This window comes from Podarcis muralis, chromosome 4, assembly GCF_964188315.1.
Source record: "Podarcis muralis chromosome 4, rPodMur119.hap1.1, whole genome shotgun sequence".
Classification (NCBI taxonomy): domain Eukaryota; kingdom Metazoa; phylum Chordata; class Lepidosauria; order Squamata; family Lacertidae; genus Podarcis; species Podarcis muralis.
The window spans coordinates 71,937,127-71,952,679 of NC_135658.1; the positions used below are offsets into that span (position 1 = coordinate 71,937,127).

Genomic DNA, 15,553 nt, shown 5'->3' on the forward strand with positions numbered 1-15,553 from the left:
TAGCAAGGTCTTCAGGGCCACTGGTTCCCTGTTTGTGTCACAATCTAAATTACCCTGCCTTTATTACAAGTCTAGAAAGGAAATGTCTGCTTTCTGTCCAAGCATCCCACTCCCACCTTTTCCCTTGTGGATGCTGAAATGCTGTCATATCTCCGTTTTGATACTAGGGGGATGGCACTGGTTCTTTCAGGAAGAATCTGCAAGTCCCGGTAGCTTTTGAGTTGTTTCAAACCCTGAATTGACTGCTTTTGCAGAAAGACACACTTCCACGCATTCACAAGGTATTGACAATCGTGCTAACAATAGCCTATATTCTCACATCCTGCTCCTTGTCTACTTCAACATCTCCTGTCGCTGTTACCAGCACCCACTCTGCATTCAACACTCTTATTGATCCAGGCAAAAGTCTCAGTCAATCGTTGCAAAGCAATATTGCTGAATTTTAACAGTTTTAGAAATGGCATGCTGCTTCCTCGTTTGAATTCCAGCCATGCTCTCATTTCAGGCAAGCAGAAAATGATGCACAAGCAAATAACTGTCTAGCACCTTTCACTTGGGTGCACGGCCATGGAAAGCATCTAAAATTACTTGTCAACTGACAAGACACGCAAGCCTGTTTCATTCGCATCTTGAACCAAGCAGGACTACTTTGCTTTACAGTATCAGCCCAGTAAAGCAAATATATTCTAGAGAGCAATATTTGTGGAGTCCTGTAAAATATATAGTATAGTAACTGGATATATTCTGTGAATGTAGGGTTCCATGGCTCATGAGACAAGTGTTGTGAGAGGATGAAGGGCAGCCATTTTGGAAAATGGCTTCCATAGACTTCCCTTAACATGTTCAAGATGTCTACTTACGTTTATATTGTTTCAAACCAGGGATTTTGCCTCATATAGATCAGCCATAAAATTCCTACATTGGTTTATTCCAGAGACAGGATTAATAATAACCTAAGAATTACAACTACGTTTCATTTTAAAAGCCACTCCTAAAGCCATTTAAAGGCCTGCTGAAATAAAAATGTAATAAAATAAAATAAAATAAAATAAAATAAATGTAATAAAATAAAATGTAATAAAATAAAATTAAAAATAATAATAATAATAATGAGAGATCTGGTCAAATGGACTCCTCAGACAGGCTCAGGCATGGAAATGCATCACCTGCAAGTAGAGATGGAGTAGAAAACTGATTTTGTTTCAGTTTTAATTCATGCTTCTTGAACCAATATGCAAACCGAAATACAACTATCCTTCAAAATTTACGCTTCTTTGAATTTTACAATAGTGTTCCCCAACCAAAGAATACGTACAAAAATCATTATATTAGAGGGGAAATGTGCATAAAAACATAAATATTAGTGAAATGTATTAACAAAAATTGCTTGCAAAAATGTGTTCATTAGTAAATGCATAAAAAAACCTCACACTGACAAGCTGAAGAATATTCACTAGGTTTTTTGTTTCATTAAAAAAACAAAAACAAATTTACAAATTGCTGCAGAAATGCAGAGAACTGAATTTAAGACTGGAAAATTTAGAATCTTAGAGAACCAAAACTGACAGATTCACCCATCCTTACCTGCAAGTTTTGTCCAGGTCACCAAGACCTCTCCACCAAGTAACTGTCCCCTCTTCTTTCGTCCAGAACTATACAAGACTATGGATGAGTTGTCACTTGGTGGTAGGCTAAGGAAAAGCTTTAACTGTGCAGAATACAGCCTGCAGTTCATATCCTACCCTTTCCTGATGAAGGCACGTGACAACCCCTGAATATAAAATGACAGCTACCTGAACATTATTGCAACATTATGTATTTTTGGTTGGACCAAAGTATTGCTTTGGTTTAGCCAGTTTCTTACATATCTCTAGATTGTTGAATCAGTACAACAGTTCTATCTTCAAATAAGTGGTATCAGAAAAGTATATTTTTGTATGTACGTATACCTGGAAATATAGCATGTTACTTTAAAACTATGGGATGAGATTCCACTTACATTTCACAAGGAAACACTCCACGATGATGGAATGTTTGCTCTGCAGAATTAAGGAGCAGGGTGTTTACAGTGGGTTTGTCTTGGTTTTACCAACTTGACCTCAGTGCTGAACTTCATCCTTGAATGTAAGTGGTGGTCAGCATAGACATTTCAGAACCATTCACAGTGTACAGCTGAAGTATAGAAGAACAGCACCATCTAATGGCGAATGTGATACTGTTTCGTGAGAGAAGTGTTGATTTGTTTTCAGGCTCAGTGCCAACTTGCTCATTTACCTTCTTAAGACATTTTAATTTACATTGCCTCCCCCCCCCCACCCAGCTTCAAGTCTTAGTGTCACCTGCCAACTTAGGATGACACTTCATGTATCTGATGCGATGAAGTAGACTCCAATTCACCAAAGCTATACTGAATAGCTTTAAGGTGGCCTCCTCCAAGCAGATGTCCTACAGATTTTTGTGGACTGCAAAGCTCTGGAGGGCATCAGCTTGCAAGAGGCTGCTTGCAAAGTGCCAGAATGCTCTTTGTTTTGACTGCAACAGACTGTCCCCCCAAAATCATTACACAATACAGTAGCCCATACATCCATCTTCCAGGACTGTTTTGCATTTAAATAAATCCTGCTCATTAGCTATTTCTATTAACTAATCCAAAGGTCAAAGTATTTAATTGATAAGTCTTTTCTTTCATTCATTAACGAGTTGCCATTTGCAAATAATTCATTTCAGAGAATTTTATTATAGAACAGGGCTAGTCTGAACAAAAAATAAGATATCGCCATTTGTCAAAAGGTTTTCTTTTGTTTCATTTCTATTTAGCCCTCTCTTATGACCTACCATCTCATTGACCCTGTGTCTCCTGTACATCTGTCTTAAGACATCTCCCTGCACCTGTGTGATGTTTTCATTTCCCTCACTAGATTAGCATTCCATGACTGATTTTTTGTAACACTTCACATGACATCACAGTGGCCCAAACCAATGCCTAGTAGAATATACCTACCAATATTCACTATGTGGACTGTAAGGCATGCTTAAGCTGAAAGGGATTCTAGACTGAAAAGGCCAAGCAGGCACTCTCTTTCCCTAAGCTGCAATTAAATAAATTAGTACTGTAACATTTGACAGTTATTAGATTGCTATTGATATTATAATTGCGACTGTGAGTTGGATAGATATTTTTAACTTAAGCCAAACCCTATCATCATTATTATTCTTGCTTTATTTGCCACGTCTGATAATAAAGCTGTAGAGACTATATTATTTTCTTCCTAAAATGGCATCATACAGCTTTCCAGTTCTCTTGATTTCAATCTCCCTGAAGCCAGCTGCTGTGAGGAGGCTGCTGTACTCTGCAGGGGTCCGCTCTTTCCCTTCAGTCTGAACCAACATATTAATGGAATAGAGCTGGCTTTCTAAAGGTCCGCTTCTGTCTTCATTCAGAAGTGTTTCGACTAGTAAAACGCCACCACCTGGTTGGGGAAAACAAGATTCATTTTGACACATTGCCCAGCCTCGTCTTAATCCTATAATGGGTCTATAACCTCAGCCTAAGATTTCAAGAAAAAGAGAGCACCCAGGAATGAAGATGGAGCTATGTGAAACAGAACAAGAAGGATTTAGACCAGTAAGCAAGTATGGATCTCTATACTCTTCCTGTAAACCAGAGCTAGCTAATGTGGTGCCCTCCAGATACTGTTGGACTACAACTCCCATTATCCCTGACATTGACGCCGATGGGAGTTGGAGTCCAAAGCCTCTTGAGGGTGCCAGGTTGGCTATCCCTACTATAAACTGAGCATCTTCCATTAAAGTAAAATGATGTATTGTTGCTGCCATTATAAAAGAACCAAAGACTTTTCAAGACGTTATGGAAAGGCTAAATTGATTGATAAAAGGAATGACAACGCCAGGCTCATCATGTCATACATGTGACCACTGTGAATTCTATAATATGACTTGTACTTGTGCTGTTTATCTTTTCTTTTTTTTTTAGTTGTTTATCTAATAGTGTTTTTATAAATTGTAATTGTTTTACTGGTGATATGTTAATTATTCTATATGATTTGCGTTGCATTTGTAAGCTGCTTTGCAATTCACTTGAATGAAAAGCAACACAGAAATATAATCAATCAATCAATCAATCAATGTGTAGAAAGAGAGATGCCAGGATATTCAGCCTGCTCTCACAATGCCACTGCCCCCATGTCCACTTAGTCCTTCCGTAACTTCTGAAAGGGGAATACAACTACAACTGCCACTAACATTTCAGCTACTTTATTTCTAATGTCAAGGAAAAGCTACGTAGACAAACTTAGGAGTTTGTACATGCTTGGTGGGATTTTTGAATATTTCCTCCCCCTTTTAAAAGCAGGTTCCCATAGGCTATCACAACTATTTTTGAAACCCTTCTGAAAGGGTGGCAATAGAAATGCCTGCTTTGATAGTAGAAAAAAAGCTTATCTGTGCACATGGGACTAGCTGCTTGATGTTTTGAATCTCGGCTTTCTTTTTTAAAAAATAGCACAAATAGAAAGGATCAGCAACAGTTGTAGAAAAACTCAAGAATGAAAGAGACAGCTGCACAAATAGATATCATTCCCAATGTGTTTTCAAGAAACTTCTTATCGAGGGATATCTTTAGAGCTTCTTAATAAAATCTGTTTGGGGAACATTTGGTGCTGCAGCTCACCCCTTGATAAAAAGTTTCTTTGAAGTATGCTGAGAACCAATAACTTCCACCCACCTGCACAGCGATACTTCCCGTTCCTCTTCTCTCTCTCTCTCTCCCCTCCAGCCTCAAACAGCTTGTAGCCCCCCAGTACAGATTGAAGGGTTACAGCAAGAGGAGAGGAAGGAGAAGCCTTATTGCATGAGTGATATCTACTTGCCTAGTCTGCCACCAATTCCACCACCCCTCCTTCCGTGGTTGCAAGAATGCTAAGTGACAAGCTGACGTCACAATTAATGGAAAGCACTCAGCACATTAAACAGTCCCAGAGAGATAAAGGCACTTGGTTTTTTGAAGTGATAATTGCAATGTATAGCCAGGCTCTTGTACGTTATTATACACACGTACGTACCAGTTTTGCAAGCCTTCTGCACCTTTTTGAGAAGCTGCACACATTTCTCATCTGCCCAATCGTGGAGGATCCTTGCTAAAATATACAGGTCAGCTTCTGGAACTGGGTCTGCAAAAAAATCTCCTGTATCAGGCAGAAAACAAACATTAATTTCTGATTAACCGAGACTCCAGCATGTCAAGAAAACATGGAATGGGTCCAAAGTAGCTGAGATCAGAAGAAGATTCGCTGGTGTTTGTTTTCATGCTTGAGCCATCATTAAAGTTCTTGGGGGGACAGGGGACAGGTTTTGTAACTGTTGAGATGCACCATGTTAATAAAAGCATCTAAACTACATGTTTTCTATTTGTTGGACCCAAGGCATGTGTGAAAGAAGGAACAGTAAGTCCAAGCAATACAGGCACTTTCTGTATTGGGTTCCATGTGAAGATGGTCTATCCTGTAATTAATTTGGAGAATAGAGGTTCTAATATTATAATTTAACCTATTTCATTCTTGAACAGCATGGGTGGTATACAATCATCTTCATTAATTTCAATGGGTCTTCTCTGATTAAAAAGTAGCTGAATATCACCCAGAGTCTTGGGATTTTAAGAAACATTCATGCAAGCAGCCCAAACATTTTTCTGGAAGAGCCAACTCTAAAAACCAACCAGTGACTTATCTGTTAGGCAGTGAGAGCTTTTGCAGTCACACACATATATATAAGCTCTAGCTCCAAGTCACACTTGTATGACCCTTTCGAAATGTGCAACAAATAAAATATTTCAAATGTCAGGAGGAGGAAATAGCCTTAGGGAAAAAGGCACAGTATTAAATTATGGGGCTACTTTCTAAGGAGAGGGGAAAGGAATTTACAGTAAAGAGCAATGTTCTCCTCCTCATCCTAGTTTTCTCAGGAAACACAGAAGAAACCACCATCTTTACCTTCATGAAAAGTGATCCGCTGTTCCTCAGAGGACACAAAATGCTTCTTTGCTGTTTGTACTACTTTAGGCAGGTCGAAAATTGTGACTGAACAATTTGGATATAGTGAGACACATTCCTGGGCTAAAGCACCAGCACCTCCTTTTTGAAGAAAAAGGTAAAAAAAACAACAACAGTAATGAGTTCAGAGGAGGAGGCGGAGAAAAATAACTAACCAACTAACCATATTAGCACAGCACTATTTTGTTTCTCACATCCTTTTTTGAGTATGGATGGGCCTGCCTCTGGGTTTCTTACCATTTCGGGCAGGGAATGATGCCTGCTTCATCTGAAGTGGCGTAAGGGTTTCGACAGTCTTGGGCTGGACAGGACCACACCCCAAGCTAAGGTCCCCTGGTATGCATCCAGCATGAATTGAGGTCACATTCCACAAACCTCTTTGATGGCACAAGGGGTGCTGGGACTTGAAATCAGCTCTGCCACTACTAACAGGAGCCAAGATACACAAGGAAATATTTGGTTCCTCTACAGAGAAGGCCCTCACTAGCCCCACTGAGTGCTGCAAACTGCATTTCCAAATCCTATAGGTATCACTGAGGCCAACATGGTTATGTACTAGAACACGCCAACCACTATAGTAAGGTCAGGTTTGGACAGCTGCCCAGTAAGCACACTGGTACTGCTGAGTACTGGATTGCCTCAAACTGCCATATGAGTAACTGCTTGCAACTCTTAAAATTCATGCCAGTCCATAAAATAGGTCCAGTGTATTCTTAATGCCTTCATTAAACCGGGCACTTGTCTTAAAGTGCAAGTTTTTCCATGCAAGATTTTAACATTTCTGTGTGTGTGTGTGTGTGTGTGTGTGTGTGTGTGTGTGTGTGTGTGTAAGAAAAACTACTGAAACATATTAAATGGCACTTACCTCCAAGATCGTATATGACAGGGAACAGAGAAAGATCAAATGCAGCTATCACATCTCTGCCACATATGCTCCAAATTGCATTCAATCCATACATGAATTTTATCATTTCTTCCTCTGATCTAGAGATTTGAAATTGCACAAGCAGTGAGCTCGTTGCAAATGCCCACAATGATTTACTGCTATGTAAAAGACATGGAAAGCTTTTCTGCCATCCTGATTAAAAGAATTGCATATTCTTTAACACACCCATGAGATCTTTGTGCAGATGGCCCCACTCATTTCTGTGGAAGGAGCAGTTCTGCAAATGGACACATGGATCTGCTGTTTCTATTGCACGAGCAGAAGAGCTTGTATATGATTGTGCTTGGAAAATCTCTTAAGAAACCAAGAATTGGACCATGACACCCTGGCCTCAGTTAGCCATATACTATTAACCTCCAAAACAGATTACTGCTGTGTGCTCCCCCCACAGTTTAACACTACCCCCACACTAACCATTATTGCTATCAAAAACAGTGTGCACACAGAGACATTTGATCAGGGGCAATCTATTGTGTTTTAGATTAAACTATTATAGTGGAAGCCTTACCTGTAAAGTGCTTCGAAGACATCTTTTGATGAAATGCCAAACGCTCTCTCGTATTGGTTTTTCCCCTCCCTTAAATTAAGGAGGGAAATTCTTGATAAATTCAACAGCTAACTTTAAAATGTCATTTATATTAAATAATACTGCCATACTCAAGAAGAATCCTAAACAAAAGCCTAAGAATGTTTGCATGAAGTTGCTTATAGAGTTCACTTTTTCACAGGAGCAGTGATCCTGAAGTAAGCTAGCTTTAAAAAAATAATCATCATCAAAACATTCCATAACCTCCCATCCTTCCTGGGAACCTAAGAGACAGAAGTATGCTTATATATGCCTACATTCCTAGCTGTATCAAGAACTATAAATGCAATTTAGCGATCCCAGAAATGACCTCTTCTGGTATACAAATTTGCCCAGCTTATCATTCTTAATCTTGCAAATCAAGCTTCTCACCCCCTAGGTCTTCTCTGATTTGGAATGTAAAACAAGATTCTGCACACACACACCCGACACAGACCCCAACTATTCAGTGGCCTTGACAACCAAAGCCAGATAAGCTTTGTAGGCACATGCATGAAGAAGAAGAAGAAGAAGAAGAAGAAGAAGAAGAAGAAGAAGAAGAAGAAGAAGGGGAGGAGGAGGAGGAGGAGGAGGAAGAGGAAGAGGAAGAGGAAGAGGAGGAGGAGGAGGAGGAGGAGGAGTTTGGATTTGATATCCCGCTTTATCGCTACCCGAAGGAGTCTCAAAGCAGCTAACATTCTCCTTTCCCTTCCTCCCCCACAACAAACTCTCTGTGAGGTGAGTGGAGCTGAGAGACTTCAAAGAAGTGTGACTAGCCCAAGGTCACCCAGCAGCTGCATGTGGAGGAGCGGAGACGCGAACCCAGTTCACCAGATTACGAGTCTACCGCTCTTAACCACTACACCACACTGTGCCCAATGAAACCCTCACAGCTGTCTCTGAACTGTGTGAGCCAGACAACCTAACCAAGCAGCCTTTTGCTTGGCATGTATAATCTGCTTTGGGCCAATTACTTTGATTTGTTCCTTGCGAAGGTTTCATGTGACTGATGTTTCTCACCCAGCTCAAAAAACCCTTTCTTTCCCCACTGAATGTATTTACACGGTTGTTGCTGTTGTTTTGGCTGGGAAAGGTGGAGGTAAATTTCAAGGCAGCTTTCTTCTCAAGCAGACATAAGATAAGGTGCCTATCTGCAGAGCACCACCAGTGAACATGTGCCAAGCGAGATCTCTTAGAAAACAGATGTGTGTGTTTTTCCAAACACATGCCGAGGAAGCTTGTAATTGCCAAGTGCATTCTTAATTGAGCCAAAGGGAATTGTTCCATCACTGGTGCACATGGGTGATACAGGATGCTTCTCTGCCAGAGCTACGCTTGATAGTTGTTTTGAATTGAAGGGAAATATGGAATTAGTTCCGCCTTCTACTCCTTCTGAAACAACTGACAGGTGTTAAGAGGGTCTCCAAAATGTCTTGAGCTAAAGTGCCTTCCCATTTTTTAATATTTATTGCTTTCTCTGGAAAGTAATAACTAACTAAATATTACTTTCTCTGGAAAGTAATAACTAATAATGCAAATGACCAGAACTTGAAGATAATGGAAATTTGTTGGGAAGCTTCTACTTGAAAACTGGGCAAATGGGCGATCTTAAATTTGCATTAATTTCCAGATGCAGCTGAACGTGGAAAATCCTCTTACACAGCTCTCAACCATCTGTGGTAAAGAACTTAGTATTACTAACAACAGTTACTTCAAAGTAGAACCATATAGTGGTCCTCATTCACTGAAAAATCCACCCCAATTTCCTTTGTTTTCTTCTGGCACAGAAAATAGAATCAACTGGTATCTCAACACCTTCGTGCCAGTTCCTCATTGCTAAGTATCCTCCTGAGAATTCTCTCGGTAAATAGTGCTGTTATGACAAAGCATTCCCTAGCTGGTTTCCACACACCTGCAAAAAATGAATCCTCTTAAGCGTTAACAATATCACAGTGCTACCACTTGGTGTGTGGTATAAAAAATAAAGTAATAGTGTAACAATAGTAACTCTATACCAGTCCTGTTTGAACTATTAGCACTTCAGCATTCAACAGTAAACAGTAGTTTTCCTGAAAAAGATCAATGCAAAGGGAATAATGCAGTGGTTCACTGCAAGGTTTAACAAAGGTTTCATTTTTCAGTTATCATCATAAGCTTCCTCATTGTTCACCTTACCTCACAGCATCTGTCAAGTAGTGCCAGCACAAATAGATGGTTTTGGAATAGTACATCAAGTTATGATACTGAGACTTCGGACTTGATTTTGTGAGGTAAAGATTTGATATTTCCGTGTTTCCATAAAATGCTAAAGAGGAAAGAAGGCAAAGTCAGTATTTAGCACAGTGGTGGTGATATCTGTGGCACCATCATCTTAAGTACAAGAACAATGCATCTGCGCAATTTATTTGTCCAACTTAAAGCAGTTTTTGATGCAATCTTCTTAGAAATCTTCACTGACTCTGCTTGCCATTTGCCAAAATATACGTCAAATTTGGGGATGTAACAGCATCCTTGTTCAGCTCAAGGTGAAACTGCCTGGAAGCAGAGAGAGATTAGATGCCCTCTTGTGTATGAGCAACACATACATTCACCCTTGAATGTTTCACAAAAGTCTTTCTGTTTTGCAGGTGGGAAACAGACAATCATTAAAAAAATGGTTTGAGAGTCACCTTCCATGGTGTATTCATGCATATATATATATATTGTACCCCACTCTCGCTTGTAGCAAACACAGCTTGCAGATTATCAAAACAATATAGAAATAGGCAAAACCTATTTACCAAAGCTGAAAGACAGTTGAGCAGGTGAACCAGAACCAGCCATCTCTATTTCGGATTACCTTCAACGTTATTAAGAAATGTTTGTTGCCCACTGGCAAGCAGAAGGCTCCAGGCTCAATCCCTGGCCTCTCCAGACAGGGGAAGACTCTGCCTGAAACCCTCAAAAGCCAACACCAGTCAGGATAGGTCATCCCTTCCCAAAATGGGGCTCAGTAGGTGGTTTGGACAAGCTTGACCATTGGCCATGCTGACTCAGGCTGATGGGTGTTAAGGTCCTAAACATTTAGGATACCCAGTTTGGGGGCAGCTGGTGTAGGTGGCTGGTTCCTTCCTATATTCTTAAAAAATGTCAGTTTCTAGGCACATAATGTACAGAGGCCAAAACAGGGGTGGCTGGTCATGTTAGATTCCTCTGACACGGTTACCTCCTTCCTTTTTCACTTCTGCTCTCAGCAGCTTTAAACCCACACAGGCATCTAACAACCTCTCCATTCCCTGGAAGCTGCTGCCCAGCTGCTCTGCAATGGCCTTCGAGGTCAAGAGATCTTCTGACTCTCTCAGCAGATCAAATACTCCCAGCTCACAGGCAGCAAACATCACCTAAAACCAAAGGAACGGGCAGGGATGAAAGAAGCAAAGAGAGAAAGCACAGCAGCAGCTAACAGTGCAGTGACTTCTCAGAAGTAAGGCTTATGGAATTCAATGAGGCTTGCTCCCAGGTAAGCAGGGTTGGTTGGGACGGCAACCTACAGTCGAATGGCAGAAATAATTTTAAACTGACCTCTGCAATGCATTGTTGAGCTTCATCTAAGTCTTTATTAAACTAAGCATACATAATCTGAATGCATATTTTTGTTGTGGGATTTTTATTGTTGCCATACACAATAATAAAAACAGTATGTTGAAGCCACAGCTGCAAGTAGATGTCCTGATTGTTTTTATCCTGGCAACAGACTCCTTTTAAAAAGAGCAACATGATCTCTATACAGTATATGCTTGCTTCAATATCTTGCTTTACCACAAATTCTGAAGGGATAGTTTCCCCCTTGGGGCTAGTTTAAAGTTATTTATTGATGATTTTCTAGAATCTTTGAAAACTTTATTTGTTCCCAGCTTCCTTGTTGGTTTACAAAACCTTTGCATTTTTCTATTGATTGGAATTGCATATCGCCTACAGAAGAGAGTCTATTTTCTCTCTTTTTTTAAAAAAAAAGGTTCATATTAGGAGTTTTCCTATTTCACACCTGTGAAGAATCTCGGATGTATATCAAAATGGAACTGTGTTTACACCTCTTGCTCTCTTTCCACAGCGAAATACTGTTGTTAAGAAACAAGGCTAGCTTCTTCCTGGAGGGCACAAGCTGTAAGCACTAAAGCAATTGAGCTCTTTCTACAAGCGGGCACTGAAAAGGTGGGAAAACTCTATGTGAGATTTACTTTTAAGTGACATCTTTGCTTAGTACTGGATTTTTCCAAATTTGATATTCAGAGAAAAGTCAAAACATGCTTTGCTTTTAACCTAAACATGTATGGACTTTAGATTACCAAGAAAAGATTGCAGGTTTGGAAATTTTAGTTTATAATGAGCCCTGGTTCAACAGAGATGATTCAAATGGTGGGGTTTAAGATTATTTACTTTGATACTGGTTTAAATCTCATTCGTTGCATTCCTCCCAGCACATTTAGTTAACACCTGTTGTTGCAAGCTGTTGAACACAAAATTAAAACAGATAAATTAAAAGATTCACCTCTATAGATGCTCTAGGTTCTGCACACATCCACAATAAGAAGAAAAAAGCATCACTTCCTAGTTTAAATTTCCTTGAGGCATTATCATTTGTGAACCTTACCTTTGATATTAAAAATCCATTCTGGTACTGAATTAAGAGACGAGGATATTCGAGGTCCTCTGCGGAGCTCATTTTTGTCCACTGCACTGTGAGAAATCCTCTTTCCTTCTTCATTTAAATAAGCCTCTTTAGCCTGTAGGCACAGACGATTCTGGGTAGTCCACTTTAACTGTACTAATACCACTCCAGACATATTTAGTCTTATTACCACAAATGTGCTGATGCAAGCTCTCCCTTCCAGGGGATGCTGTAGTCAGTGTTGTGGGTTCATTTGCTTGAATTAAAAACACCACTAGCCAAAAGAAGGGTCTGAACTATTGTTAAATATATTAACATGTGACCACCGAATAGCTTCAAGTGTGCAAGACCAGTTGACTGTGCGAAAGAGGCATTTTCCATTCTTTTTATTTATAGCTTTTATATATACCAGGCATGTCCAGCTCCCAAGAGACTGTGATCTACTCCCAGTATAAAAAAACTGGCAGTGATCTATCCATTGCCATTGGAGGTAGGAGGAGTGTGTGTGGCGTGGGTGGATTGCCCAGAGTTCTTCAGCTTTTATTTGTTAACTTTTGGTAAACTTTATTTAATCCCATGATCAATAAGGGTCCCGTGATCTACCAGGATCAGCCGGGGATCTATCAGAAGAACATGATCTACTGGTTGGACATGCCTGATATATACCAACGATTCAGTGGTGTACAGTAATTTGGTAAACAGCGTTTCCGTGCGCTGCTCTGGTTCGCCAGAAGCGGCTTAGTCATGCTGGCCACATGACCAGGAAGCTGTATGCCGGCTCCCTTGGCCAATAAAGCGAGATGAGCGCCGCAAGCCCAGAGTCGGCCACGACTGGACCTAATGGTCAAGGGTACCTTTACCCTTTTAAAGTCAAGATGATAGGACAAATACTAAAATAGATACCCGTGGGGTTGTCTGGAGTAGAAAGGGCTGAGGAAAAGGAATAGCAAATACTTTGCTTCTCCGGTTTCTGGAAAGTCATCAGTAAAGGCCTCAGACTAACCAGCCTGATCCCTCAAAATAATCCGATTAGCCTACTGAGATATGGCTAAGAGAATAAGCCTTGAATCTGCACCTCTGGTGTGAATTCATTAGATTACCTTAGACAAGCCAATCTCTTTTAGCCTCAGCATCCTCCCCTTGAATCTGAAGTACCATCTTATGCCAGGGATAGCCAGTGTGGTGCCCTCCAGATGAACTCCACTTCCCAACATCATCCAGACCGTCACCGTTCCTCAGCATTGTTTTCTATGCATGTGAAGCACTTTGAACATCAAAAGTGCTGTACAAACATTATTGTTGCATGATTATTCCACACAGAAGACGCGTGCTGCAAAGGGAAGTAAGAGGCACATGGGGCTTGTCAACCTGGGAAGTTAGCCCATCTAGAAGGAGGAAAACCTCTTTAAGGAAATATTAAACCTCTGCTGCCTTGCAGGTTATCTTTGGGGGAATAAAAGGCTCAGGACCCTACACATATCCAAAGTGGAGTCCCTAAGACAGTTGGATGACAACTTTGCACCTCCTTCCAGCAACTCCTGCAGCCAAGCTGGTGCTAAATGTATCGCTGTGTTTTCTATGGACCACACCAGCAAGTCTGAGTAGAGCATCTTCTTGTCTGGGCAGCTCAGGACCTCCATACCACGCTGCCCAGGCTTGTGCCCTGAGGTGGTCACTTTGGTATTGCTAATGCAGCGGTCTGACTTACCCCTGGAGGCACACTCCATTGTCTCTTGAGACAGATGGGTGCCAACAGTGAGGTTGCTATGCATATGCAGATAGATAACATTTGGAAGAGTCAACTCCCTTTTCAGTAAAAAGAAAGTAATTTTGAAATCTACATTATAGATAGATATAGATGGTAGATAGATAGATCCAGAAGCAAACAACACTTTCCTGCTATGGCTCAAATGGCACCTGTCTCTTTAGGAGGCCCAAGATAATCAGCTGAAAAGATTTACCCGAGTAGTGCATCTGAAAGAGGATTGAAAGTTCCAATAACTAAACTGATTGAACACATTGCAAAGGTTGCACAAGCTGCTTTTTCTCCTTGGTTATTATCATCTAAGCTCTCATTAGAATATGAAGATAAAACTAGAGTTTGGTTTCATTTGCCAATAATATTTTAAGGTGCTCAAACCTAATGCCCGAAGTGCTTGTTATGAAAATATTTTCCGTTTTTGTGGATACCTCTGGTTATCCCATCTCAGAACGGATATGGTTGGTTGAGAAAAGACTAAGTAAAGGATTGGAGCACCTTCCCAATGAGGAAGATGGAAGCAGCCAGTAAGCAAAATTTGTGCTTCACTTGTGACAAAGAGTAATCCAGTCCTCACATATTTATAGCCAGATTAATGACAAAAAACACAGGCTTCTGAGGAATGTGGCACATGTTCTTTTTTAATGCTAATTAATTAATTAAAATGTGGTTTTTAAAATTAAAAGATAGGAAAGCATCTCTTCTCAGGAAACTGAACTGTGCAATAATAATGTGTGCTCCTGCACAGTACAATCACAGAATGTGCAGAGCTAGAAACAGGTCAACATTTTCTGCAATGTAGCATTTGGACTACTTACCACATTTGCATACTACCTTGATTCCAGGTTCTATGTGTATAAATGTGAACTCTGTCCCATTTCTTCCTCACAACTATTGTGTAAGATACAGTGAGCATGCAACTTATGCACATTTAACTTATGTGAATTCAGCTTTACACTTGGCCAAAAAAATTAAAAGGGGGAGGAAAGGAATCTGGTGTCTGTGGGGGGAAAGAGACTTTGGCAATTCCACCTGCCATTGCACCCAATGCATGATTTTGGCTTCAGGCATGATCCCCGGAACTTAACAACATGCAGGTTGCAGGCTTACTGTACGTTAAGTTCTGAGAGAAAGTGTGCTGAGCTTCAAAGCTGCGTGTGGATTTGAACCCCAGTTTCTTTGATGCAAGTCCAACTATCCCATGTTCTTCTGATGCATGTGTCAAACTACAAACATTAAAATTAGTGGGCTGAGGGACTAAAGCATATTTTATTAGTGAGCTACTGTTTTGGATGTAGGGACGCGGGTGGCGCTGTGGGTAAAAGCCTCAGTACCTAGGACTTGCCGATCGAAAGGTCGGCGGTTCGAATCCCCGCGGCGGGGTGCGCTCCCGTTGCTCGGTCCCAGCGCCTGCCAACCTAGCAGTTCGAAAGCACCCCCGGGTGCAAGTAGATAAATAGGGACCGCTTACTGGCGGGAAGGTAAACGGCGTTTCCGTGTGTGGCTCTGGCTCGCCAGATGCAGCTTTGTCACGCTGGCCACGTGACCCGGAAGTGTCTTCGGACAG

At 40.8% G+C, this 15,553-nt stretch overlaps 1 protein-coding gene across 1 annotated transcript; it reads right to left on the reverse strand.

Annotated features, from left to right (window-relative positions):
• Positions 1-2,464: 2,464 nt before the first annotated feature.
• On the reverse strand, positions 2,465-12,281 carry ASMT (acetylserotonin O-methyltransferase). Its single transcript, XM_028725640.2, has 8 exons — positions 12,210-12,281; positions 10,785-10,959; positions 9,755-9,884; positions 7,523-7,591; positions 6,934-7,052; positions 6,009-6,149; positions 5,082-5,204; positions 2,465-3,470 (listed from the first exon to the last, which is right to left on the reverse strand). Exons 1-8 carry the CDS (start codon positions 12,279-12,281, stop codon positions 3,259-3,261), a joined length of 1,041 nt encoding a protein of 346 aa, XP_028581473.1. The 3' UTR covers positions 2,465-3,258.
• Between the last annotated feature and the right edge of the window lie 3,272 nt (positions 12,282-15,553).